At 40.2% G+C, this 27,031-nt stretch overlaps 1 protein-coding gene across 2 annotated transcripts in view; it reads right to left on the minus strand.

Moving 5' to 3' along the window:
• Positions 1-458: 458 nt before the first annotated feature.
• Positions 459-27,031, minus strand: part of NRK (Nik related kinase) — a 106,071-nt gene continuing 79,498 nt past the window's right edge. For both annotated transcript variants that reach the window (XM_074835176.1, XM_074835175.1), the window contains 10 exons: positions 24,865-25,038; positions 23,914-24,043; positions 23,356-23,514; positions 21,602-21,745; positions 20,451-20,585; positions 18,307-18,407; positions 17,630-17,779; positions 14,177-14,336; positions 5,046-5,185; positions 459-4,227 (listed from right to left, as the gene is read on the minus strand). In XM_074835176.1, the coding sequence (XP_074691277.1) occupies positions 4,144-4,227; positions 5,046-5,185; positions 14,177-14,336; positions 17,630-17,779; positions 18,307-18,407; positions 20,451-20,585; positions 21,602-21,745; positions 23,356-23,514; positions 23,914-24,043; positions 24,865-25,038 (1,377 nt within the window). In that variant the 3' untranslated portion in view covers positions 459-4,143. The remainder of the gene's footprint in view (positions 4,228-5,045; positions 5,186-14,176; positions 14,337-17,629; positions 17,780-18,306; positions 18,408-20,450; positions 20,586-21,601; positions 21,746-23,355; positions 23,515-23,913; positions 24,044-24,864; positions 25,039-27,031) is intronic.

Consider the following 27,031-nt stretch of genomic DNA (forward strand, 5'->3'; position numbering starts at 1 on the left):
GCAATAACTTTTATATGTGGCAACAAAGACTGCATGAGCATACCTGAGAAAGTGAATTGGGCTAACGTGGCATTCAGGCTGATACATGTGCACAAAAGCCGGTTCTTGTAGCGTCAGTGACTGCAAGCTGTCATTTTGCTCTAGTTCTGCTGCCCTCGTCCCACTGGGTATTTGTGTAAAGAGAAAGGCGGAAGCACAGAAATTCACTTGTGAAGCTCATTAGCAGCACACACAGCACAGCACTGGCTGTCACCCTTACTAGCACTCTGTCTAGGCTGAACTCTCCCACTGTCACCTCAACATCTTTATCCATGGCAAGGAAATATATTCATTTTGTCTCTATAGGCAGATGTAGATGTTTCCTTAGGGATACCGACTGGATTTAGAAAAAATAACAAAGCTTTCTATGATTTTTACAATAGGTTATGCCGATATAACAGAATTTTACAATCACACTATTAGTTTCAGAGTATTTTTTATTACTGTTTCAGTTGTACAATTTCAACATTAGAGAACAATACATAATGTACAGTACATAGCTTGCGTTGTTCCCAGGTTTTAAAGTCATGTGTCAAGGTTCAGGCTGCAGAATAGAGTTCACCATTCCTAAAATGAAAGCAGGCACATACCATACTATCTTGCTGCAGTGTTAGCACAATCTTGTTTGGCAAATGTAACGTTAGAAGCACCACCTGCCATTAGGCTACTGCATGTACCAGAGGATCACTAACACGGATTCTTAATGTTCTGCCCTTCTGTCCCTATAGCATTTGTTCACATCAAAGTGACATCACTAGAAAAACACATTTGTTAAGCAGTTTTCTCCTTGGTTTCGAAAGTCAGTGAAAGAGTACAGCTAGAGACACACCTCACAAAATGAAACTACAAATCTGATACACATCTTGCATAGTTAAATTTATGTCAGGATAAACATAGGTCTCTGGATTTTTTTTTTTTCTTCCAGCCTTTCAGCTTTTGCTTTGAGCCGAAACAGTTATTCAGAACACTCATTCACTGTTCAGACCACATGGTCACTCCAGATACTTTTCCATTTCTTTGGTTACCTTCTTTTCCTTAACATCTCTTAACCTTTTTTTATTCCTCCTACAGCAATACACAGTTCTAGACATCCACTCCCTCCCCTTTGGCTACTCCTATTTATTCAGCTTTTTCCTCCTCTTCAGTCACTTCCACTCTCTCCTGTTACTCTTGCCAACGTCTCTGGGCTCTTTCTCATCTTCAACCATTCTGATTTTCTCTTCATAAAGAGAAAATGTCACAGTTGTCTTGTTGCATCCAGTTGCTATTGCTATTTGCAATACCACTTCTAAATCCTTTAAAAACATTCACCTCTAAGGGCCTGATTCTTTCTATATTTACACATGGATGTAACCCCAATGATTCCAATGGTTTTACATGCAAAGTGACAGATAAAAATCCAACCCACTGCCTTGAATCATAGCTGCAAAGAAAAGAGAGCTAATAGGAAACAGAATGAAAAATTAAAATCTCAGTGTAGTAGTACACATTCCCTCTCTTGAAGTTGTGCTTTTTTCTCCCTCTTGGTATGAAGCTGAACATCTTCACAGTGTGTCAACTTACTGGCACACTTTTCTGTTACAATAATATTAAACAAGTCTGATCACATTTGCTTCTTTAATCTGTTGATGCAGGTTGTTCTAAATTCCCACTGTTCTCTGATGAATTCTTTTTAACTAGTGCCTAGCATCAGGAAAAAATCTGCCTCCTACCTGTTGACGCCAGAATGGGAGAGAAAAAATTCACATGCATCCCATGTAATGCAGAGGCTGCTGAGATAAGCACACTTTAAAGAACATCACAGGGCAGCCTGGATCACTGCCTACAGCATGAGCAGTTTTGCAAGCAAGTTTTGCACACCTACTGGGTACAAAATGAAAGCTGTTCTTTCTTCACAGTCAAAAGCAAGTAAGTTGTATTTCTGATGGTCTGCAAATTATTTTTTGCCTGTAATTGTAACTTTCATTTCTGTTTCTGTTACAGGTTTGGGTTTTGTTTTCTTGTTTTGGTGAAAGTTGAACAAAACAAGCCCAGTGTTCAGTAGCATAGGGAGCCAAGCCATGTTTTGTTCATTTGCCCCAGTCCTGGGCATTGGCAACAGGTAGGAACATGACTACAAATAGACAGAGACCTCCTGTTTTCACACAGCTCTGCCCGAGCACAGTACACCATTCAGATTTTAAGCCTGCACACAAGCTGATTACTTGCATGCATTAAGAACCACTTTGAGTATTTAACTGCACATATTTTTTAGTATGGCCTTAGGCTAATTTTTCTGTAAGTTAAAACATTTAAAAGGAAAATACTTCATAAAAAACACTATACATTTTGAGATAAGCTAGTGCTTGTGAAAAGTGCTAGGTTAATAACTTTGGAAAGTGCAGTCCTCCATATAGCCAAAGAACATAGACAGCAACAGCGCAGGCATCCCTGCTCTGCCTGCAGCAGATGAGGTGCCGACACGGGGAAGGGGGGGAGGGTGATTAGCCCCTAGGTTGATTCTCTGCTGACATACACAAGGATACCAGTTCTGGAGCTGATGGTTGCAGTCTGAGCACCTGTCAGTCACAGCATGACTGCTAACACTAACCTAACCTGACATACTGTACAAAACAGCTACCAGTTTTAACAACTTTATTACTCCCCTTCTTAGTCAACTTTGAATCATCATCCTTGAGGTAGACTACCAGATAATTCCAACATACTTTCCCTGCACCTTTCAGTATCGCCTATTTCAAGTAAAAATTAGCTATTTTCAAACACTGTAGCTAGCGATTTCACTTTTGCCTACTGCATCATCCATACTGTATCATGTCTGGAATGAGCTCTTCTGTATTACATTTGATGCTTTACATTTTCAAAGCACATCCAAAAATCAGCTAAATGAGGATTGCATTAAACTCTACAATTTAATCATAGTATATGATTATATATAGTATATATATATATATTATATCTGTATAGTTTTATGGCCAAGTTACAAGCCCCTGAGAACAGAGTTTATGCAGAAACACTGGCACCAATAACACTAGTGGATGCAGCTTTATTTAGATGTAATTAGCATAGAAAGCACCTGAAATTATTTATATTTTCTATTTATAATAGATTAACTCTTTGGATATTTTCATAACTATATTAAGAATACATTTGTTAATCTTAACATCCATTGTGGGAAGATTATATTTACACACAAATACATGAAGACTTGATGCCGAAAGAGCAAGAAGGGAAGAAAAGAAGGTGCCTGATCCTGTGCCCTTATATACATGGGTAGTGCCTTTAAATCAACTCATATGAGTATGGGTCCTGTGTCTGAATAGGTGTTACAGGTTCAGGTCCATAATGCTTTATGCATATATGATTTTGAAAAACTACTATTTAAACTATTTTTACAAATACAGTCTACAGTAACTGTGTCTACGGGCTCAGGCATCCAGCCCTGAGAGAAACATGAAGTCTGTCCCCTGCGTTTTGTAAAATCTACCAGATGGGGCACATGTCTAGAAGTAGCTGCTTTTACAACTCCGCAGTGAAATGCTCCTGTCTGCCTCGCACAGGATACTACGGTCCCTCAAGCCTCCCAGTCTGCGCTGGGCCCCATCAGGAACAGTTGCTCTTTCACTGATTGTAAGACTTGGACAAGTGAGTCTTGGCGAAACAGTAACAGCTTGCTTAAAATGCAAAACAAGCCAAAACCCAATTCAAAATAAAGTAGATTCCAACTTGTCACCCACCTTGTTTGTGTTTTTATATCTACCTACAGATGTTGCTGTCCAAAAAAGAAGGAGACTTCAGTTCAAGGTAACAACATTACATCATTTGTGAAAATGAAACCGTACACTTTTCAGAGTACAGGAGCTTCTTATATTGGCTACATTCTTCATTAAAGTTCTTCTCTCCTAACACTGTGAATACAACTTGGTTTGCAACATATTTCAGAAGACAAACTAAACATGTTTGCAATACTTTGACAAGAAAATGGAATTCTTTCCAAACTTGACAAAATTTTTGTAGGTAAAAAGTGCAAATTTGTGTATATTACCTCTAAGCATTTTACACTGCTACCTACAGGGACTTTCAAAGCATCCTTCATTTTGATGTGATTTACCAGTTGAATAATACATTTTGACCAAGAGTCATAAAGTATATTTGACTGCTGCCTCCTGACTGTACAGATGCAAAGAACACCTTGAAAGGGAAAAAAAAAAAGAAAAGAAGCTACTGTCAGTTTACATTTATGAGAATATTTTTATCTATACAGGAAATCTGAGAGAATGCCACAGTCCCAAATACAAAGATATATATATATATCACAATTTAATTTTAATCCCATGAGAAACTTTTTAAAGTGAAATGGTGCTTGTGGTACAACTGGGATATGTTTTTTTTGTATATTTTTTTTCCTATTTGGAAAGGCACAAGAGAATATTTTAAAATAATTAATTAATCCAAACAGTTTTGGGGCCCCAGTTTTCTAAATGTCAGTGGGACTAAGGAGATTTCACAGAACATCTATCAAGAACTGCTATATGCAAGAAATCATACTTGATTATCCATACTCTAGTGCCTGCAATATCTCAAATATTAGAATGTTGGGTTTTTTTCCCCATGATGGCTGCTCTGAATTGCCTGTAATTTCGGAAGCCCAGGAGAGGCAGTCCTGTAGTTGGGCATTATCAGGGCTGGCTCACTAGCCCTCCCCACTCGACCTGTGGTGCTGGAGTCTGGCCAGTTAGCAATGTCTGTACTTGTTATCACCTCTGAAATCAGTTAAGGCTGGGTGGAATAGGAGTTACAACAGAGCTGGCTGAAGTAGGGTGGTGTGAAAGTGCGGAATATCCGTAGGGAGTGCTTTGTGGGGTCAGTGACTACATTTGCTTTGAATGGGGAAGTTATACTAAGGTAAGAAATAATCAATGTAAACCCAAAGTTATAAAGATTAAATGGTGTCATAGTCAACTATTACTCATTTTTGCTAAATCACCACACTGTAATCATCTCTGTACCTTGTCATTTCTTTCACATAGAAATTTTAGCTTCTGTGCTTTCTTGTGCATAAATACTCCTTCCAGATTTCCTGTTTCCACTGAGCGTAGTTCAATCGCCTTCTCTCCCCAGCCCATGACCTGATTAGACTGAAGATAAGCTTAAAGGAAAAAAAAAAGATTTGATGCTATTTAACAGCTGAAAGACTGATTCTTGCCTCATTTATGTTAATATGAATCTGAAACATTTGTCTATGATAACAATATATTCTGAGTTATTTATATTTTAAGTTTACACAAAAAGCCTTGTGAACAGTAACTAATTTCAGTTTTTCCTCTCAGACTTATTTTGGACTCTAGACATAAATCTTAAGTATGCTACTATTCTTATATTTTAGAATTACAGAAGGCGGGAGGAAACCTCTGAAGGGCATCTTGTTTAACCCCCGCCCCCAAAGCAGGGCCAAATGAGCCAAGGTTACCCGGGACCTTGTCCAGACATGTTTTGATGGATATTTCACAAACTCTCTGAGCCCCTGCTGCAACGCATCATTACTTTCAAGGTTAAAAATTTCTTCCTAATACCTAGTTGGAATTTCTGTTGATGCAACTTGTGCCCTTTTTTGCCTCTCATCCTTTCACCATACATGTCCAAGAAAAGTCTTGACTCTGTCTTCTCTATACCCTCCCATTAGGAAGTCGGGTTTGTATTTACTACCAAGTTCAGCTGAGTCTGAAACCTAAATACTTTTGAGTCTGAGACTATGGCATGATTTATTTGGTGTCCTTATCTATTGTCTTCCCATCACTGGTTAAATGCAGTATCTCCAAAACCGAAAGAAGATTCCAGCACTGTGGAAGCTTACTATGTTACTCTCTTTAAATCTGGTGATTCGACAAGAAATCAGAATAGTGATGAAGGAGTTAACACCACAGATGGCAAATTAGGCACAGTTTCAATGAAAGCCCTCTGATTAGCACGTGTATAGGCTTGCAAGGTGAAAACACATTATTTATGCTCTAATGATAGTCAATGCTCAGAAAATGTTCTTCTTGCTTGACTATGAACTGTTACTTCATTAGTCCAAGAATTCTGGTGCTCTGAAATGATGTAGAGGGAATGTGTGCATTTGACTGGTTTTTAGCTTCAGTGGACAGTGCTTGCCTGCCCTACATTATTAGAGCAAACAATGTCTGGTCCTTAAAACCTTCCATGTTGATTTAGGTTTCTGTCTAAAAACTAAGCTTCCAGTACACACTGATACAGGAAGCAAGAGTCTGCGATCCTACTTTAGAAGGACAGCAGAAAACAAAGGCAGTATGCCTGAGTGACTGTACATCCTTCTTCTAGCAGCTGTTGATTTAATATTAACTTGGAATCCTTGCTTTATAATTCTGGTCAGAACAAGTGTATGAAAATTATGCCTCCTTGGAAATGTGTGTGGTTTGGCTACAATGTGATTTTAGTTCCCTCAAAGTCTACAAATTTCCCCTAAATCTGTTTAGTATACTTTCAGTTATTCTTTGTTCACACTGAAGGCTTCCCTGCCACTAGAGCTTGAGAGCAAGAAAATTCTTTCCCAGTATTCCAGCCATGTGGAAAGAGGAAGAAACCATCCTGTTTGAAAAGCAAACCAGCAGTGAGCAACTGAGTGGGAGGAGTGGGGGGAAGGGTATTTTCTAAAAATCAAACACCTGAAATCAATACATTCTAAAATTTTCCCTTATGCTTCAGTTCCTAGGCTGCACAACAGGGCACCCCTGCTACAGGCTGTGAAGAAGACTGTCATTAACATTTCTGAATCACGGCAGAAGTAGCACGATGAGCACCAGGGCAGCACCCACGCACTGCGCAGTTAGTATCTAAAAAGGTAGGCCCAGACCACACTTAGAGTGAAGAAGATAAAAATGATACAATACTCAAACATTTGCTATTTTTCATAACAGCCAACACCACATCATTAACCTTCTCAAACTTCGCTTTTGAACACAGCAGAGACAAAGGCATGCTATGGTTCTGGGGGGTGGGACAGCGAGGCAGGTGCCTATACACAGACAACATGAAAGCATTCTATGGCTACATTGTTTACTATAGGTCATGTATATTGGGCATAAGCAATCCAGGAGGGTGCTGAGACACAGGCACAGGTTGCCCAGAGAAGCTGTGGCTGCCCCCTCCCTGGAAGGGTTCAAGGCCAGGCTGGACGGGGCTTTGAGCAACCTGGTCTAGTGGAAGGTGTCCCTGCCCATGGCAGGGGGGTTGGGACTAGATGAGCTTTAAGGTCCCTTCCAACCCAAAGCATTCTAGGATTCTGTGATAAAGGTCCAGCAACAAAGACCTAATCCACTCACAAGTCTCCTTATCTTTTCCACCACATGAAATCTGTGCTCGAGCTGGCAGTATGCTCTGTCTGTATCAGCTATATCTGCCTTTGGCAGGTTTCAATTTGATAGCATCCTTGCAGCTCTCAGTGACAGCCCAATTAGGCTCTGTTGCAGCCTCTAGATCATGCAGGATAGAAAGCCCTGGATTTCTGGACCACTACTGCTACGTTCAGAAGAGACCTGCTCTCCAAGCAGTATTACAGTAGGAACATAATAAAACAGATAGACCAAGTTCAGCCACTGATGCTCTGCTGGCCAGCCAATATACTAAGAACTTGTCAACTGACAATGGCAAATTTCAGTTCAAGTAGCACAAAAACTCATTCTTGTAGCAGAATCAAAAAGTTCTTTTTCAAATTGCATCTGTGGAATAACATGCCAAAAAAAGGGCTCCATTATACCATTTGTGGGCTTGTCCAATTATAAGGATTTATCTATACATGGAAATCAATTTGGAGGATAGCAGGCTGTGAATTCAAAGGTCAGTACTGAGTCTTGATAATCTTCCCATGTGGGAGCACTTACACAGTTTCATGTGAAACAAATTGAGAACAGATTAGATACTCAGCATAAAGTTGTCTTATTCTGAAACAAAAGCTCCTGTACATGAGCAATTTAGGATATAGTTAAATTTTGAGTCCACCTTCCACCTCAACAAGCTTTAGATAAGAATATCCTATGCTTCCCCGCTGGCAACATATAAGGGTGTTTATATTGCACACAATGCAAGACTGTACTGGTTTCTAGCAACCCTAGACCTGGACAGCCACTCTGGTCCTTTGGACAGTAGCTCAGCAGAAAAGGCACATACTGACTCAGACTGATGTGCCAATATTGCTTAATGTGCTGGAACAAAGTTATTCAGAGTTCCCTGAAGCCACCCTGCTTCACCGAGATTACTGCCTATCTTACAAGGCCTACAGTTGTGCAGGAGCTGTGGTTTTTGTTACACCGTTTACACCAGCGTTACTCCCTCGGCATCAAAGGATATATGGTGTAAAGTTAGTATAGCAAAGTGAGCTGAAAATCAGTTTCTTATCATCGAGTAGAGCCCCCATTCAGGGAAGCGACTGCTTCAGGGGGAAATGGTTGAGAGAGATGGGAAAGGTGAAAGAAATTACTGAGCCATATTGGATCCATTACTTTCTTCGAAGTGTCACTGACAGGAGCTAATGATCTCAGTCTCACCACAGTAGCATACTCAGTCTGAATGAGACAAGTGCACTTGGTACCACACAACCCAGGTACTGCTACAATCTCACTTCTCAACTTTTCTTTTTTAAATTCTTTCCCTTCAAAAATCCCTTTTCTGATCTCATGTACTGAATTTGGCTCACTGCCATAAGCAGTTATTCCCAACTGAGCTCTGCATGAGAGCAGAATCAGGCCAGCTTTTAGCAAAATATCATAAAATTGGGCTTTTCTGATTAGTGTTACAGAAATAGGGCAGGAAAGGGCCTTAATGCACCTTTTCTTCCATCCATCTCTCTGTACCACATCAGTATCACTTCTGACAGTTGTTTGTCTAACCTGACCTTGAAGACCTCTAGTGATGGAGACTCCAAAAATTCCCCAGGCAACTGATTCCAAATGATCCAGAAAGTTTGAAATGAACAAACTGAACATGAATTTAAAAAGTCTGACCCACTTTTGCATGCCCGAGTCATGATATCAAACTCCATTTCACAGGGTAAAAGAGAGTGTACGCTGCTTTACTGAATCCCTTTTCAGAGACAATCAATATGTATGTAGGTGAAATTCAATGCAAAAAAGCTACTGAATTTTGCTTTTATATACATGTTTGAGAAAATAGCTTCAGGCAAGCATGCAGCTGGGCACAAACATTGAAAGGAGACTGTCCAGTGATGATGTTGCTGACAGTAAAAGATAAAGACAGTAAAAGATACCAGCTATTAGACTATACAGCTCTTTCTACAGAAGCCTTCTTTGGCCCTTCAGTCAAACCCAGTATGCTTCAGGAAATTGTGACTTTTATTGGTTCCCCACTCTTTAAGGAAAGTATGTTTATTTATTTATTTGCAGACAAATGGAAGGGAGACACACATGTTGAGGATTGGGAATGGCAATAACCCACAGACACACCAACAATGTCCTGTGATGTAGCAAAGCTCATTCCCTCTGAAACCCAGCCTCAAGCTCTCCAGCGATGCTGCTGATCACTGATTAGGGACTGATTAGCTACTTGCTTGTACTTTTGTCTGTTGCCCATGCAACTTACTGTCCCCAAAGCTAAGCAATTTTGGGTAGGAAAAATGAGGGAGGAGTCAGTAACTTCTCTTGTGCAGTTTTGTTAAATAGTTTTACTGCCATTATTTATGTTACCTGGATAGAAGTGGGTATTTTTCTTCCTCCAGTCACAGCTGTGGAGAACTTTTACTAAACGAGAGAGGCTAGAGAGCCAAAATCAAGAAGGAGAAAAACCTAAGGCAATGGACAAATTAAGGAATTGGCCATGGAAGGCAGGTGTTTTTCTGCTGTATGTTTTGGTTAGATTGTACTGGACAAAGGGCTAACACGTAGACTTCCCTAACCACCCTTAAGCAAGCTAAGAATAAATTTATGTCTAAATCTTTTTTTTTTTTTTCCCTAAACATGTATGTTTCTATGCATCTCTGTTCCAAAGCTTCTCTGCCCCTCTTTGTTGCTCGCTCCTCTGTAATTATTCCAGTAGAACTGATAACCTAACCCAGAAATGTATCTGGGGTGACAGTTTGCTTGTTCGAATGCTTTTTGCTGTTTCCTGGGGAAAAAGTCTGCAGGAGATCTGACCAACAAGAATCATGCAGATATGAGCAGGCATTTTCTGTGCATGAGCTGGACAGCAGCTGTTTCAAGAACTGGTGAGTATGCTGATAGAGCACTGAGGCAGTAATTCAGCCAGCTTTTGGTAATGCTGTTTCTCTACGTAACATCCTTTTTGCTTCTAATATGTACACAGCAAAGGAAATAAGGACTTTTATTGGTTTCCTACTCTTGGAATATCCAGTTTTGTGCCAACCCTCTAAGACTACATACTGTAAATAATTCATTACTCACACAAAAGGGCAAAAGTGTTTCCAAATCTTATTAACTTGATGTTTCTTAAACCCTTTTTTAATCCTGTTTTATAGAAAGAAAATATTACAGCTATATTTGTATTTAGCCCTACATATGTGAAATATCTTTCAGATTAAATATAACATAGTACTTCTACAATTTTAATTTCCCATGGGATTTGGGTTTCCTCTCCCCATTTTCTTATTTACAGATTGGTCACAGAGGTCCCAACTTAAAGACTATGACAGTAAGCTATATTTAGATTCCCTGCCCTAAATCCATCAATTATAATATAAACTATTCTTTATTTTTTGTAGTCCAGGTATTCTCACCAACTAAAAAAAGTTTTCTTTCAAAATAATTGTTTAAAGAAATCAAGAATTGAACAAAGGATGACTAGAGAGAACCCTGAGGTTAACACAAGATCCTTCTGTCTCTGAAACACAGAGTAAAAATTTTGAGATAATCTCACATAGACTTTAGGAGTTCTGAAATAGGTCTGCAAATTTCATGAAAATGAGATCTTTTATGAAACTTTTAAGTTCCCCCTAAATTTGGCCATGCAAATACCACAGTTATTCATACTTCCCTTGTAATAGTTAATGTTTTTGTCTGGAGCTAAGAATTTCAAAGGAACAAGAAAATCAATATGAGCTAGTGGGAAACAGTCATTAAAATAATAGTTAACAGAGCTCTTTGTTTAAAGTTTGAGTTGTGTGCTGAGTTATAGGTTGGGTTCATTTGCTTTTAGTGGAAATATGATTCCAGTCAGAAGTCAAATTAATTTTGTACCACATCACAAAGATTGACAATTTCTGTTCTAAAGAAATCCATTTCTGAGATACCAGAAGAGCTGCAGCAGCAGCAGAAACACAAGCGTTCTCAAGATAACGTATTGGGAAATCTTCAAATGACAACTGAGAGGGGCTGTTTGGAGACTTCCCTCCTTCAGCTGTGGAATCTGCAGAAGTATAAACAGTGAAAGAGGTGGATGGAGACAGACACCTTTCCTTCCAGAGAAAGCCTACAGTCTTGCTTTCTGAACACTGGGAGAAGTTCTAAAAAGAGCTAGCTGTTTACACAGCTCTGCTAAGCTTACCATCCAAAACATTTCATCTAACTCACCCTCTGCTTCCTCAGCAGGATGTTTGATATACCTGTCCTATCTCCCTGTCCCTGGATGGGCACCACCTTCCCATCTGGTGGTGCCCATTTCTCTAGACTGGCTACAGAGAAAATCTAAACTATTCACATAGACGAGACTCCTATAATATAGGAGTCCTATAACTTCTATATAATAAAATTCAGCAGCCAGGATGCCACCCTCAGAAGCATTTTCTCCATCCTCTTCCTATTTAACCGCCCTAAAATACTGTAACAAAAATGCTTAGGCAATTTCATACTGATAGCTTTCCATGCAAATGATTATCATTAGCAGTGTGCTGAAGAACAGGAGAAATAGCTGCATAAGCACGTGGAAAGGCGAATGTCCAAATGGCATTCCTTCTATTAAGATGTAACCAACCTTGAGAAATTGAGAATATCATGCCTAGCCAGATGCATAGTGAAGGATGTTTTAAATCAGAGTAATTAACTGGCAAAAAAGATCACATTCAGCTGGTCCAAGGTGGTGAAGCTTTATTCACTTTAATGCCAGCTGGGTACACGCATGGAAATTTTTACTGAGCTTAAGGCAGCGTGATTTCTGGGCTACAAGAATGCTTTACAAACCTCTCTCCCATATCTGTGGGTTTGATGATTCAGTACTTTCAGCAACATTAGGAAGAAAGACTTAAGGTCTCTGGTCCACTTCTGAGGCATTTCTGCAAACTCGATCTAGATTAAGTGAAAAAGCTTTGAGAGCAATCAGTGCCCAGTGACACAAACTGCAAATTTTCAAGCAGGAGTCATAGATCTGTGCGACTCTTCTTGCAATATGCCCCTTTCTGAAGCAGGATGTAAGAAAGCCCTTTTTTCCTTATGTATCATCTGTCTTTGAAACACATTAACTCTCTCGTAACAGTGACTCTTTAGGACACAGCATATAGTAAGAATAATACAAGTAGAAAAGCCTGTAATAGTTGCAAATAACATTCACAGTTTAAAAAGTATTAAACATGAGATTAGGGTTAATCTCTGGCAGGACACTTATATAAATGCAGCTGATTTTGAAATTGTTTCTTCCCAAGACAGGAAAAAGGAGTTCTAACCAATGAAGTACATGTGCGAAAACAAAGGAAGGTTTAAATATTTCTGAAAATCATATATGCACACCATAAGGTGGATAAGACTTTACAGTTTGAAGAAAATGTTCATGTTAAGTAAGCTTGCTACTTTTAGTAAGGCCTAAGGAAGCACGTCCCGTAACGACATGCTTCTTGAAAGCTTCTGTCTCCTGCAGATAGCATTCGTCAGTGCAGGTTCCAATTATGTTCAGTATTTCTCATTAGAACTCTTCTTACCCTGGCTGAGTAATTGCTTTTTGATTATTGATTATTTCTTATGGTGTTTCTAACATTAATTCAGAGGGGATGTAAAACTTCAACATCAAAGACCATTAGATATTCCTATGAAAAATGGAGAATTCATACATTTTAATTACGCCCTGTAGCTCTGAATAAGGACTGAAAATTGGAGATGGGACTATTCAGTGAAGGGAAGGAAACACTATATAGTTAGCTCATTACCTTATACCTGGTTTTGAAACTGAAGCAGTTTTGTTGCTGAATTTTATTGAAACAGTTCCAAAAATAATTGTCTTGTAGCAATTTGTGTTCCAGAGGTGGGCTTCTTGCCGTCAGTACTGTTGAAAACCCCCTACAATGTCAAACCTGGAATTTACTCAAGAGTTATTCCACTAATTTTAATGGACTTCTCCTAAAACTACCCAGCTAGAAGTGAAAGGAGAAAGGTAAACATCCTCAATTTTTCACTGTGGCATCCAGTTTCTGCCAAGTTAATAATACGCTTTTGTACAATCTAAGTGTCTTGGGCTTTTTTTGTTTGTTGTTTGTTGGTATGTTTGTTTTAAGATGCAGGAGTAAGCCAGAAAAGAAATTAAAAGCAACAAATAATAAAAACAGAAATCTGCCTGTGTTGTTCTTGGTTTTCCCCACACTGTTAACTTGAAGCCCTTTAGGGAAGGTGAAACAAACAGCTGTCCTGGCTACAATGCAATCAGAATCTCCTCCTGCAAAGCCAACTGCAAGCACGGAGAGAATGAGAATCTATTAGAAATACTGTGTGCTGGCAGCACTGTGAATTTAAAGTGATAAAATTAAGGGGCCATTTGACAGCAGTTACAGACCTCTTCGGTAACTGACCTCTCTATCGTCATGAATTTTTACATAAAACGCTATGGGCTGTGAACAATCAAAGCAGGAAACAAGAGCACCTTTCTTCCCCTCTGTAATTCACGGAATTCTCCCTGTGAAAACTGGTGGTACGCTGCATCCTCAGTCAAGGTATGATGCAAGAAACAGTGAGACAAGAACCCAAACTCTGTGATCCAAATGTGAAGACCCTATTGCAATCACTGGCTGTCTCAACACAAACATACATAAATCTGTTTACTCTTTACACATCTGGATCGTTCAGAAGTTGCTTTATGTGCCACACAACCACTTTCATATGGATACAAACCTCATAAAGAAGTCAGGCTTCATGCAGCAGAATCCTGTATTTAATAAAGTGCTATTTTTCATACGTACCTACAGATGCTGGCATTTCTCCCCACTGTAAAACAGTCTCCTTTGTGAAATGCCCATATATATCAATGTAGATGCCTTCATCTTCATAGGTGAGTAAAAGCTCCATTCCGCTGGTGTTCGGGAGGATGATAATGGCATGTGGGCGAATAGTCCCCTGGATCTAGAATCATATTTTACTAAGATTTAGATCAGAAAACGGACTGCAATTTTAGTGACTACATCAATCTAACTAGCTTGGCAGAGCAATAAAAGGAACTAGCTCATGGCTCATGGAAAGTGAAAGAAATGCCTGTTTTCAGAAAGGCAGTTTGCTAGTTTGCTGGCCTCTGAAACAGGCTTTCTCCCCTCCTCCCCCCCCCCGCTTTGAATATGACAGCAGGTTTGCAAACAAATCAATGTTCAATATTTCACTTTATATTTACCAGTATTAATTGGTTTCAAGAAGCCATGGAGCCACTGAGACACAATAATATTTACTTACTCACTCACAAAACACTTGCATTATATAAATAGAAGAAAGGTGAAATAAATTTGAATTCACAATTATTTCAGGAGATGAAGGACAAAAGCTTCCACATTCCAGGAACTCAGTGCTTTCACTTTCCATGATATTTCCCTATCCCCACTCACAAGCTAAAACCTGTAAATTCAACAATATTTACAGCAAGTTGAAAAGTTAACCTGGACCTTTCAAATATAAGCTACTCTGTGTCCTTCCCTTCCCACAGCCTTCATTAAAAATAGTTCCCCATTTAACGCTGTTCAGCACACATTTTTTCTGCATGCTACAGGAACAGTGCATTTCACTGACACAAATTATTTTAACAGCTGTTCAACGCACTAGAATCTCTCCCAGAAGCCAACATGTCCCAAGTGAAAAAGTCTAAGTATACAACCATGAAGGTGGGGTTTTATGAAAGCGTTTTTGAAAGAAAGAGGACAGCCTTAAAAAACAACAAAGCATTTCCTTGTTTAAAAGCAGTACTCAGGACGTTAAACAGTAAATTAAACCACTACAATTAATATTTTTATAGGAAGGATGACTGGAGTTTCTACATCATTTTCACAAGCAGCAACACACAGATTTTTTTTTCTTCAAGCACATACATTTTATGCACACCGCAAGGGCACAATGAACAGTAAAAGAAGCACTGAAGCTGTACTTGCCAAACTGAATACACTCAGGCCAACCACTTGACTCCGTGCCTCCGCAACAACTATCCGTAACACTAGAACGGGTATCCAGAGCCGCAGAGCAATTTTAATGCGTTGCCTTGGTACTCGCATGAGCGATCGAAGCAGGTAAGAGATGAAGAAAGAGGTGGGGAACCAGGAAAAGAGGCTACCAGAAAGCAAGAGTATCTAAAGTCAGCCTGTTAAAAGTCTGGTCTGTTGCCACCACAAAGCTCCTTGAGAGAATTATCCGATTCTAGCAGATGCTCTTTAAAATAATAAAATACCAAAAAAAAGATAGAGCCACCGCAGCAGCAGATTTATTTCAGGTCTAAGACTCTAAGGGAAAAAATATTTTTAGTACACGCTAACTTTTGGTTAAAGAGCACACTCAAATGGAGTCAGCCTTAAAGGTGCCCCAAATATTCAGGACAGTCACCTGGGAAATCTCTCTCATCAGGTACATAATTATATTTGCAGCCTGTTGAAAAAATAAAGCCTCTAAGAAGGTTCACTTTTTTCTTTGCCTGTCTTATCTTGGGCAATTATGCTAATGATCTTTTTGACAAGTCATTATTCACCTTGCTTAGCAACCAGCTTCCAGGGATGGTATGCAGGCATCACACTTAGATTTATAAACTGATGTGAATTTTTCATAGTTGCATAGTTAACAAAGCTATTAATTGTCAGATTAAATAAACCCTCTAACAGCACAAATATTAAGTCCCTTAAAAAACCCCGACACAGAAATAAACAGTACAAGCTTTTAGCAGGTGATTTGTTTGTTCTGGACAGCTAGAAAAGTTACTTTTTAATTAAGAGAAGTTTAGAAACTTGACAGCCATCCTCAAACATTGTGTCCATCAGAAACACAGGTTTGACAGAATTTGAAGGCAGAATTTCCATGAGCCACTTGTCAGGGCAGCAGAGCGATCAAGTGGCTTGCACGGGAGGCATGGGTTTTCATTTGGTTTGAAAACATGGGGCTGAGAGTGGAGAAAAAGAAGTTTAAAAAAATTAAAAAATAAAAGGGTTCAAGGCACAGGCTGCAACATGCAGATCTGGGATGAGATTTCTTCAGACCTCCTGAGCGTAACTTTGGGACAGTGCCTTGGGATACAAGGCGGCCATGGCACCCGATGAGCTAACCCTCTGCCCCTGTGGAGCTCTGTTGACTTCAGGGAGGTTTTCAAGTGTGCACAGAAGTTTCCTTGCCAGAAGCCTCCCATTAGACTGGAACCATGGCAACCTGCTAGTTTTCTGGACCTAAGCCCCCAAGTTTCTCTGGCTTTTGGGACTCGCAGCTTTGAAAAGAACTATCTAGAATAGCTAAAAAATAAGCAAACAAACAAAAAGATTAAAACCATAGCACAGACTTCATATTGGACAGCCCCATGCCAGTCATTCACTTCTGCAGGGGAATTACTTTGCTGTTATCTGAGTTTAAGCAGGAATTTAGTGACCACCATCACCTCAATGAACAGATGCACAATGCAGTATGTACACATCAACCTGCAATCAACGTCCTCATGCCAACTTCTTGACAATCTAATAAGAAAATCCTGAGGAAAATTCTTTTGAATTTAAGGACTGATTTCACAGGCAACTGAATGGTAAGAAGGCCAGCAAATTTATTTAGACTGGAAGTTGGGTTTCTGCAAAGTCATGACTGAAAGGCAAAACACATTTTGCACACAGAGCCTGGACCTGTAATCACGTGAAACAAATGCAACTTTGCTTCATGTTGAAGAAATCTGGATTATGCACGGATTCACATGTATACCTGGCTCCTCTAGCTACAGGTACTCATTGGTGCAAAGGTAGCATGCTTGCAGTGGATCAAGATTAATATATGTTTCAATGGTCTTTGCAATCCAGGCCAAATTTCAGCTCAATTCAGTGATAATTTAATCAGCTTGTCAGCAAGATTGAAAAGCACAGTGGCAGATTGTAAAAGTCACCTAATTCATGTAGATATTATTGTGTCTTTGATTGCTTAAGAAGTCCTAAATTTCCAGGATAAATCAATTAAAAATAGTACTGTCCATATAACAGGCTTTCTGACATTAAACATTAAACTGATATTCTAAATATGATAAAAGCCTTTTAACAGAACTTTAGTGTTATAAAAGTATGTGAAAAGTGGTTTTCTATTAGCTGCCATACAGTAATTATTCTCTTACCCTGACTTTTGAAATACAGCACAACTCTTAACCTGATCATCATCAATATACAACTCAAAGAACAGAGGCATTTACGTAATTTTTTGGAGTATCTTACGTGTGTTGGAAGGTACAGGTCATACACGGATCCAGAGTCCACATCAATAGCGTGAAAACCTACTAGTGAACCATATATGACTTTTAATCTTTGTCCATTTTCAACGGTCAGGTCAACTGACAGTGGTTTGTGATGAAGTGAGGTAAAGGACTGGAAAAAGAAAAATACACTATGTAACACAAACAAGCTGTTGGTTTACAGATCTACATATATGGTCTTAAGAATTTTCAAAACTCAAAAGTTAGACTGCTGTTTTTGTTAAATAGTTTGTTACATTTAAGGAGCTAAGTATCCACCACCCACTGAGTTGCAAGGAGTGCTGGATAATTCGCTTGTGTTTTCAAAAAAAATCCACATTCTAGAAACCGACTAGGCAAAAATTAGACTGAGTGCCATTCATGTTCGATTTCCTCCTCTTTTGAGGGAAATCAGCATCAACTTTGTGAACTCAAATGTACGTTCTGGCACAGCACTGAAACATGTTATTCACATCTAACAGAATGTGCCAGTTTTATGCCGGTCATCTCCAATGTATGTCAAAAGAGCTACATTTTCTTTAAAAAGAATACTCATTTTATCTTTAACTAGAAATAGATGTTCTACAAAGCAACAAAAGCAAAAGCGAAGAGTAGATGAGAGACACTGATACATCTGAACCAAAGTGAAGTTTCACTTACCTTAAAAGCCATGAATTTGTGATAAGGCTTTGGAGCCCAAGCATAAACCTCCACTGAGTTTTTCAAAGCAATTACAAGGAATTTGATTCTCTCATATTTTACTGTAATACAAGAAGAACAATTCCTTAGGTACCAGACAGACACTTAAATCAAAGACCTTCTCATCACACGAAATAATTTCAATGGACTACTTGTAGAAGTAGACATTATCCAGCAAGGGAAACTAATGGGTTCTGGACATCAATGATACTAAACATTGATGTCAATGACAATGACAGTACCTTGACTGAAAACCTGTAGTTCATTTATTTTCAGTAAAGCCAGATGACTGTTAACAATATTTATATATTGCTTTTCATACATCGATGAAAAAAAAAAAACCACACCCTTAAAAAAAAAATCTTACTTGTCACAAAAAAAGGTCTTGACCCTGCAGCTAAGCCAACCTACTTTATTTTTTAAGTGTGAACACACACCAACATTGCTGGTTGTGAAAAGCTACTTTTGGAGGAATGGTGGTTGTTGGCTGAATAATTCTGTTACACTCTGTAGGATGAATTTTCATTTCACTGTTCATGTGTGGAGTTAAATCTCCATGTGCTAGTGTGGGTGAAGGACTCCCATGTTTCTGAGATGAGTAAGCATTTAAGAGACGAGCAACTTCTCTAAGTCAATTAAGGTCATGTTGGACTCATCAAGAATAAATGAAGAATCATGCATTGAAAACTAAGGCTTCTCTGTACATTGTGTTTTCACTCTGCCAGAGACAAGCACTTGCTTTGGAAACGGAACGCTAGGGTATTGCATCCCAACACATTCACCCTTCATTTCATATTCAGTGTCTGCTTGGCAGGGATTTTTAAAAGATGCAGGTGTTACGCTACTGAAGTAAGGTTTGTTTTCTCTGGGAAGAGGGCTTGAGGGCTTACAAAAGCAGCAGTTCACACTGGCCAAACATACAGCAGAGGCACAGAGTGGATAAGGGTGACACTAGAAAAATCTCACGTAGTCAGAGAAAGAAGAAAAACCCAAACTCCACCAAAATGCAGAACAGTACATCCTTTTCCTCTTCCACCTGGACAAGTGGCTGTAAAACCAAAGGTCAAGATACAAGAAGATTCAGCAAGAGAAAAACAACAGCAGCTGTTCTGTCCAAGTAAGAGTGGCTTGTCGTAAGTAAACACAGAAGCTCCTACAAAATGTTTGCCTATTTTTTAAAAAAAAAAAAACAACCCACACCAAACCCAAAGAGGAGCAACTGAAGTGGAACATGTGGGTACTTAGCTGTAATCACAAATAAAGTAACAACACACATCTGTTTCACATTCTTTCTTGGATTTAACCCTTGCCAGTTTTAAAGCAGTGAGATAAAAGCAAAACAACCATCAAACAAGATATTTATGAGAGCCAGCCACCTTTCTGTCTTCTGCACTCCTCTACATCATTTCTCCATTTGACTTTGAAAAAAGTGCCACTTTCATATACCATCTTTCACCAAAGCAAAACTTGCACTATACATCACACCCCCTCACGAAGTTAAATGACAGAAACTATCACAATACTGATGTTCATCTTCAAGAATGAACTGCCTGAAAGCCAAATAAAAGAAAGATGTTTTTTCTACTGCTATGGTACCATTTCCAGTGTGTAAGTTTAAACAAAGATACATCTAGGTCTTTTCTGATATAGAGACAGGGATGAGCTGCAGCACATCCAATCTGATCTACCTATGGATGTCTTACAAACATGACTTACTAGCACTTTACTAGACCAGTTTCTTAGCAGTTACTCAGAGCCAGGAGGGAAGCTGAATAGCATGGAGGTGGAAAACATCAGTCAATTAAAACCTTAAGTAACTACAGAACTTCTACACCACTGACTGAGCAAAAGACCAGGGTTGGCACTCCCTCCTTCCAGCTGTCACAGGGAATACCCATAACATCATCCATAACTGCTGCAAAAAGAGATGCTATCTGGAGTGACAGGGAGCAAAGCGTCTGCCATGTAAAACAAGGAGGCTTGAAAGAACTCAGAGATATTCAGCCCAATACAATCTTGAAACAGAGCTGAAGAAAAACGCTGGCGTCACGAGATGCAAAAGGATGATTAAGCAGCTCTTCAAGGAAAAGACAAAAAGTCCTTACCAACTTTGTAGTGTACACAGCCTTCCAGGTCACCCACAGACACCCAACCTTGACGCTTCTCCACCTCTGGATCATTGCGCAAAATTTTATTTCTCAGCCATGACAAGTAATACACCCTCAACTTATTCTTCTTCCCTAGGATTTGAAAAAAGAAGACAGACATAATGCTTTAACTCACTGAAGTACAAACTCTCCCACACTTAGAAAAAGCCAGAGTTTTGTGACCTTGAATACAGTGGGTCTTTGACTCTTCAAGGTACAAGAAGAGTGCAGCAGCACAAAAGAAAAGCCCTGTATGACAGCGACATGCAGGAGGGAACTGGAACACGTGCAGTCCTATGGCATTTGGCACACGTGCACTTACCTCGTGACCCAAACTGCATGCAAGATTTTCACACCTGACTAAAATTCCTCCCTCAGGCCAAAGAACAGGTCTCTACAGACACACGCATTATCAGAAATAATCACACTATCTGGCACTTACTCTTTGATGTGAAGGAACACAGGTATGGCCTGCAATGGCCATTTTGAATAAGTAACTCAGTTCTAATTAACTGACAATCTTCATTAAAAGTAGCTATTTTCTTTTGGATGCTTTTCCAGGTGAGAATTACTTTGTCATCTTTCATCTCAGTCAATCTTTCTGTTGCTTTAGTTCATAAGCACATATGGTCAAACAGTAGTCTGGGATCACAGGTTAGTCTAAGGAGAAGGACTGTGTCACATAAGCAACTGGACCTGGCAATATGGGACAAACAGCTCTCACCGTCACCTACCACAGCAAGTCTGCATTGGTCCTTGCTGGACCAATGATATTTTAATAAAATTGCACTTAGATAGAGGCTCACCCATCACAGAAACAAGCAGACTGACAAACTACAAGTTACTGAGAACAAGTTCATTTTAAGGATATGAAACACTTCATACTTCCCACAAACCATTTTACACATTAACCAGGTAATGAAATATCCCAAAGCCTCTCTGAAATGAGAATGTAAATGTTAAAAATTCAAGAGAATTTTTCTATTAACAAGAATAACTGTCCTATGATTTTCTGTAAGAGGAAATTCCTCAACCTAGTTTATAGCCTAATTCTTTTTAATTGCTTCCAACCCCAATGCAGGTCAGATACTTTTAGACACTGAACTAACCTGATATAGTAATTAGCACATTGAGTCCTTCCAGAACATCCATTTGCTGGAATCGTCTCCTTGTAATCAGTGAATAAACTCTTCCTTGCCCACTTCGGTCCAGCAGCCACAATCCATTCTCTGTTCCCACCAGTAAATTTACTCCTGTTAATACATGAAAAAAAAATACTGCATAAATCACCTAATGATTCAGAGGCCACTGAGAGTTCATTGTTTTGAGAACTGATTCTTATTTAGTCTAACTTAATGATACCTGATAATTTCTCTGTTGCTCTGTGGATGATTTCCCAGAAAAATGAATAGAAGAAAAGGATCTCACTATTACAGTTTTTACCCAGCAGAACACTTATACACCCATGTAACTTGAAGGATGAGTAGTTTCACTGAGGTCAATGTTGATTTAAACAAAAAGGAAAATGCTTTCCGAACTCGATTTCTCAGGTGACCTTGGAAAATGCCTGTGAGCACTGCAAAACTCCCAGTCCAGCACCACTCCACACAGGAGATCCAACTAAATGATCTAAGGGTCTCTACCAATTAAAAAAAAAAAAATTTAAAACCCCCTCTTTCCCCAGATACAACACTCAAATCACAGGAGGACCAAACCTGTGGGAAGAAGGGCTGCTGTTACGAGGACGCAGAGTGTTTGAAAACGGTCTGTGTTTTGCAAGAATGCTTTCACATGCCAAATTAAAGGAGTGGATCCATCTGAAATCCAACTGCTCCAAGGAAGCAAAGGCTCCAGTGGGTTGCTGACATCAGAGGATGTCAAAAATTGTGTTCAGCTGGCATGACAGCTATGCTTCCTAATCAGCAGGTTCTTAGAAGTGACATGAGGTATCCTGCTGTAACAAGCAACCTCCTCTATTGGCAATGCTCTGATGAGTACCTGGTGCTCTTCAGCCTCAACACACATTTAATTACAGACCTTGCCACACAGCTCTGTTCTTAATTTAAAATCTTGGAGTCCTAACATACATAACACAAAATCTGTGAAGCTGTAAACTGGAAATCTACATTTCCTTTGGATAATGTTTCAACTACTTCATTCATTTTCCATTCCAGACTCAAAAAGTGAGGAGGAGTAAAAGGCTGGGAGAGTCCCATAGAATACATCCGTTCTTCAGAACTAGAAAGACGGTTAAAACAACTCAAGAGCTTAGCTACTGTGAGACTGGGACAAGGTCTGTAGCTGCTGAAAACTAGTCTGACTACACTCATCTTGGTTTTACACCATGTGAAGCTGATCCTGTAAAAAGGGTGATCCAGCGAGGTTCTGTGGAACAGCAGGAACTAAGGAAGCCAAGCTTTTGGAAAGACTGACACCTGACCTGCTTCAGATTCTTGGAATACATAATACACATGACAGCAAAAGGCTTCAGGTTTGTATTACTTCCACTGGGTCAGGACTTAAGAGTGATCAGCTCTACTTGTATGCAGCTAGGACATCATGAGTCGCCTAAGTTATTAAACATTTGCAACTTCTGGCTCTTCAAACAAGCAGTTTCAGTTTGGTGCCCAACCAAAATATTTTCTCATTCTGATGCACAAAATCCTTTGCAACTGTAAATCATCTGTATCTTCTACGAGGAAGGCAGTGCCATGCGAGTGACACAGGTATCTACTTGGTGATCTGCCCCAGCATTTTGATGGAAGAGGTGCAATACAACTGTGAAATCTGCCTGGCATATACTGCCAGCCTCTCCTGTTGCTGCCTTCCCTCCATACACATGTCCAAGTACTTCTGAGCTTACCCCACAAAGCAGCACAAAGGACCTCTGAGTTGAATTTCTTCTTGTATTTACGAATTTCTGGACTGTCACTCTGCGGGCGGATATTCGTTGGGTTGACGTTGACAACGGAGCCCTTCCTTGCATTTTCTCTCCTGACAGGCTCAGGTTTTGCACTAGATGCTAGAATGAAAGACATACGCAATCATGAAAAATGCCAGTGTTTGGCTACATCTCACATTTGACCTGTTCATGGCAGACTGAAAAAATCCCCAGAGGGGTGAGAAGACACCTCAGGAGCATTACATAGCCATAGAATAAAAAAAGAAAAAAAAAAACACAAAAACATCTGGAAAATTTCTCAGGCATTCTTGAGTAAGCACAGTGGTAACCCAGCAGCAGAGTAGAGCAAGTCACATCTGGAAGAAGGGCAGAAGCAGTACAATGAAAATTCATAGCGATGTGGAGTTTCAGTTTCTGAAGATGTTACCATCAGTTTCCATTTCCAAGCAATAGGCCCTCCCCACTCCCCCCAGGAGAAACCAGGAGTGACATTTTATGGGAAGAGTAAAGCATACTCACGAGAACTACAGGAAGGTCCTACTGGACTGGTGGGAGGGGTGATTGGCAGAAGCCTAGGATCTATGAATGAAGTAAACGATGTGGTAGATGATGTACTGCTCTTTGAAGGTGTGCTTTCAGTGCATGGGGTCTACAATGAAAAATAAGAGCTGCTTCAGGAAGATGATGCCAGGAGAGCACACAGCAACGCTGTGCCTTGGAGGTTCAGCAGAAACGGCACGTGGTGTACTTGGACACGATGAGTCTTAAAGCACTATATGCATGGTACAAATTCAGTGACAGAAGAGGAGGCCTGAGCAGGCAGTTGTGTGGGGTTCCTTAGCCAGGCACCGCACTGCCATAACTAGTCCCCAGAAGAAAGGCACGTTGATCACTCCCTGCTGTCACATCTGCAACAGGGCACTGCTCGAATCTCCGCAGCAAGGAGGACGCTGTTGCCTCAAGTAAGGCCGTTTAGGACATGACCACTGACAGAGCTGTTACCTGCCTCCAGTGACACACTCCTCCCCAAGAGAGCCCTGTGCTCACAGTGGTTAGAGGCCCTTTGGGGCTGCTGAGACACGCTGCCCCGGCCCTGTGCGCTCCCACCTGACACTCGGATGGAAGAAAGCCAGGGACAATGAGCAGGGGCAGCCGAGAGTGCTGCGTTGCTGACACGACAGGTAAAGGAGCAGAGGGTACAAGCCCTTCTAGCTTGTGTAAAAGGGGATAAAAAAAGGAAGGAAAGAAAAGGGAGCAGATGGGGACAAACAAGTGGAACAATAAAATCTGTTAGGGAGCTCAAGATTATATGTCCCCTAGACATAATTTATAAAGAGAAGGAGTGATGTGGTGAAAAATCTCATCATAAAAAGAGGCAGGATAGATGAAGTTAAAAGACTCAATCTCAGGCTCCTAAGGGCTGGAGGAAAATGATGGTACAATTCATTCAATCTGTAATTTATCTCTTACCTTATTCAGAGGTTTGTTCTGAGGTTCCTGGCTAGTCAGTGGCACTTTTGGTGGGTTCACAGAGGAGTCTGAAATTTGACTTTGCTGGAGGAGATCTGGCAGGAGATAGTTCTGGTTGTTTATGCTCCAGAGGCCTTCTTGGGTGCTAGAAATTTGTTTCCCCAAAATCTGATCCTGCACATGAGAACATACATGCGTATGTATGTTAAAGTCCACATTTAGCATACTTCCATTGCACTATGCAACTCCTGTTAATTAGGACAATAAATAATGACGATATGGGGAGGGGTGTTCTGTGTGATACATCATGTAAAGACAAACCTCATGGAAAGATTAAAATAAAAAAATCAAATAGAAAAGTGTGTGGCAAACACCAAGACATCAGCACTGGCTTCCACTCCTGAAGTGCTCTGCAAATGTTCCTCATGTACGTTACCTCAAGCACAGTTGAAGAAGCAACTTCATTATCAGAGACACTTGAGACAGAATCAAATGACTTGTCCTAACGTTACAGATCTGACCTCTACCTACCACAGTCAGAAGCAGGTACTTCTCAGTTCTGGACCTGCATTTAGTTCAAAGCCCCTTACCGATGCTACTTTCCATTTACTGAATTAGGATACCTTATTCTAGAATGAATGATAACATTCAGTAGGATCCAGTATCATCATTTCCAGTACAATGACGTTTGGTACTGCTGACCTCCTTACAGGATCCCATCAGCTTCAAGGAAATACTTGTAAACTGTGTAAGGTGTGAGGCACCACGCAAGCTCTCTCCCTGACAGCACAAAATACGGAGTCAGAGGTCGGTTTCTGGGAATACATGGCTGGAAGCTTTGAGAGGAAAAAAGATGAGATGTGTAAAGCAAGCGGTGTCCCAGATGTGGAGGGAAGTGCAGAGGGACCTACTCCTGGTCACAATCGGTCAAGGGTACCTGAACACCATTGGCACTGGAACGTAGAGAGTGACAGAAGCCAAGTGCTACATTAGAAAATTCCTCCTGAATTACACAGAAGCAGAAAGCACCACCAAACTCGAGCAGCTTCTGGCTGGCTGAATTCAAGGCAAGTCTGTACATTGTACTGACTGTGAAAAACAACCTACTGAAATCGGATCAGCCTTTTTGAACGCTGGCCAAAATATGAAAAAAAAAAAAAAAAAGAAGGTGTAGATAATTCTAAATAGACAATTGCCTTTTAAAAGCCAAGTAATTAACTAGAAATCAAATTGATGCTCTAAGTATTTTACATTTTGAGTTAGATATAAAAAAAGCAACCCAAAACGTACATGTCAGTATTTGAGATTAGGGATCAAGCCAGTATGGGGCTTTTTTGTTCAGTTTTGAGTCAGATTCAGCTGAACTAAACCAAACCCCCATCTGAATCATCTGGTCAGTTTGGTACACTCTAATCACTTCATAACAGTTCATGTTGATGGGCTGTGGAAAGGGATGTTGGAAGAAGTTGTGGAGACTCATGATGGCTGTGGGTGGTGAAACGAGGTGGGAGGAGCAGATAGAAGTCTCCATGAGGAGGAGGTAGAAGACTAGAAGGCATCAGAGAGATCCATGAGGAGAGCTGGCAGTCATGTGTTTGTTCTCCCTTCTGCATTGTCCTCTCCAAACCCACCAGAATATGTGACCCCCACTCTCTTCCATCCTCCCTCATCCTCAGTTGGGGCCTCAAAGACCCCATCCTTCCCCTGTTCCTCAAGCAGCCTATTTCCAATGCCCAGGTTATCAGGGGAAAGGGAAAGCACCGGGTTGGTTTTGCCACAAGAGAAATACTGAGTTGGCCCTGTTTATAATTCTTTCTCCGAAGCAGGGTCTTTTCTCCTTGAGGATGGTGGGACAAAGGCAAAGTGGGACTCCTTCCCCAGTCAGGAAGGATGCCACCCTGGCGTGAAGCTTAGAAATCACAGCAGAGGTTAAGAAAATTCTTTTTTTTTCCTTAGCCCTGCCACAGCTCACACAAGCAGCTCTGAGGAAAACACCAGTTTCACAGCAATTTATTTTCCCTATCTGTGAAACAAGAGTACACTCAGTAATATCCGAGACGCGCTCTGATGCTGAGTGCAAGTCTTATTACTGTATTTTTTTTTTTTGTTTTCGACCACAAAGAACATTGTTCTGCTTTGTCTGTCTTCATCTTTTCTGCACTAATAT

The sequence above is a fragment of the Strix aluco genome, chromosome 10 (assembly GCF_031877795.1).
Source record: "Strix aluco isolate bStrAlu1 chromosome 10, bStrAlu1.hap1, whole genome shotgun sequence".
NCBI classification, from domain to species: domain Eukaryota; kingdom Metazoa; phylum Chordata; class Aves; order Strigiformes; family Strigidae; genus Strix; species Strix aluco.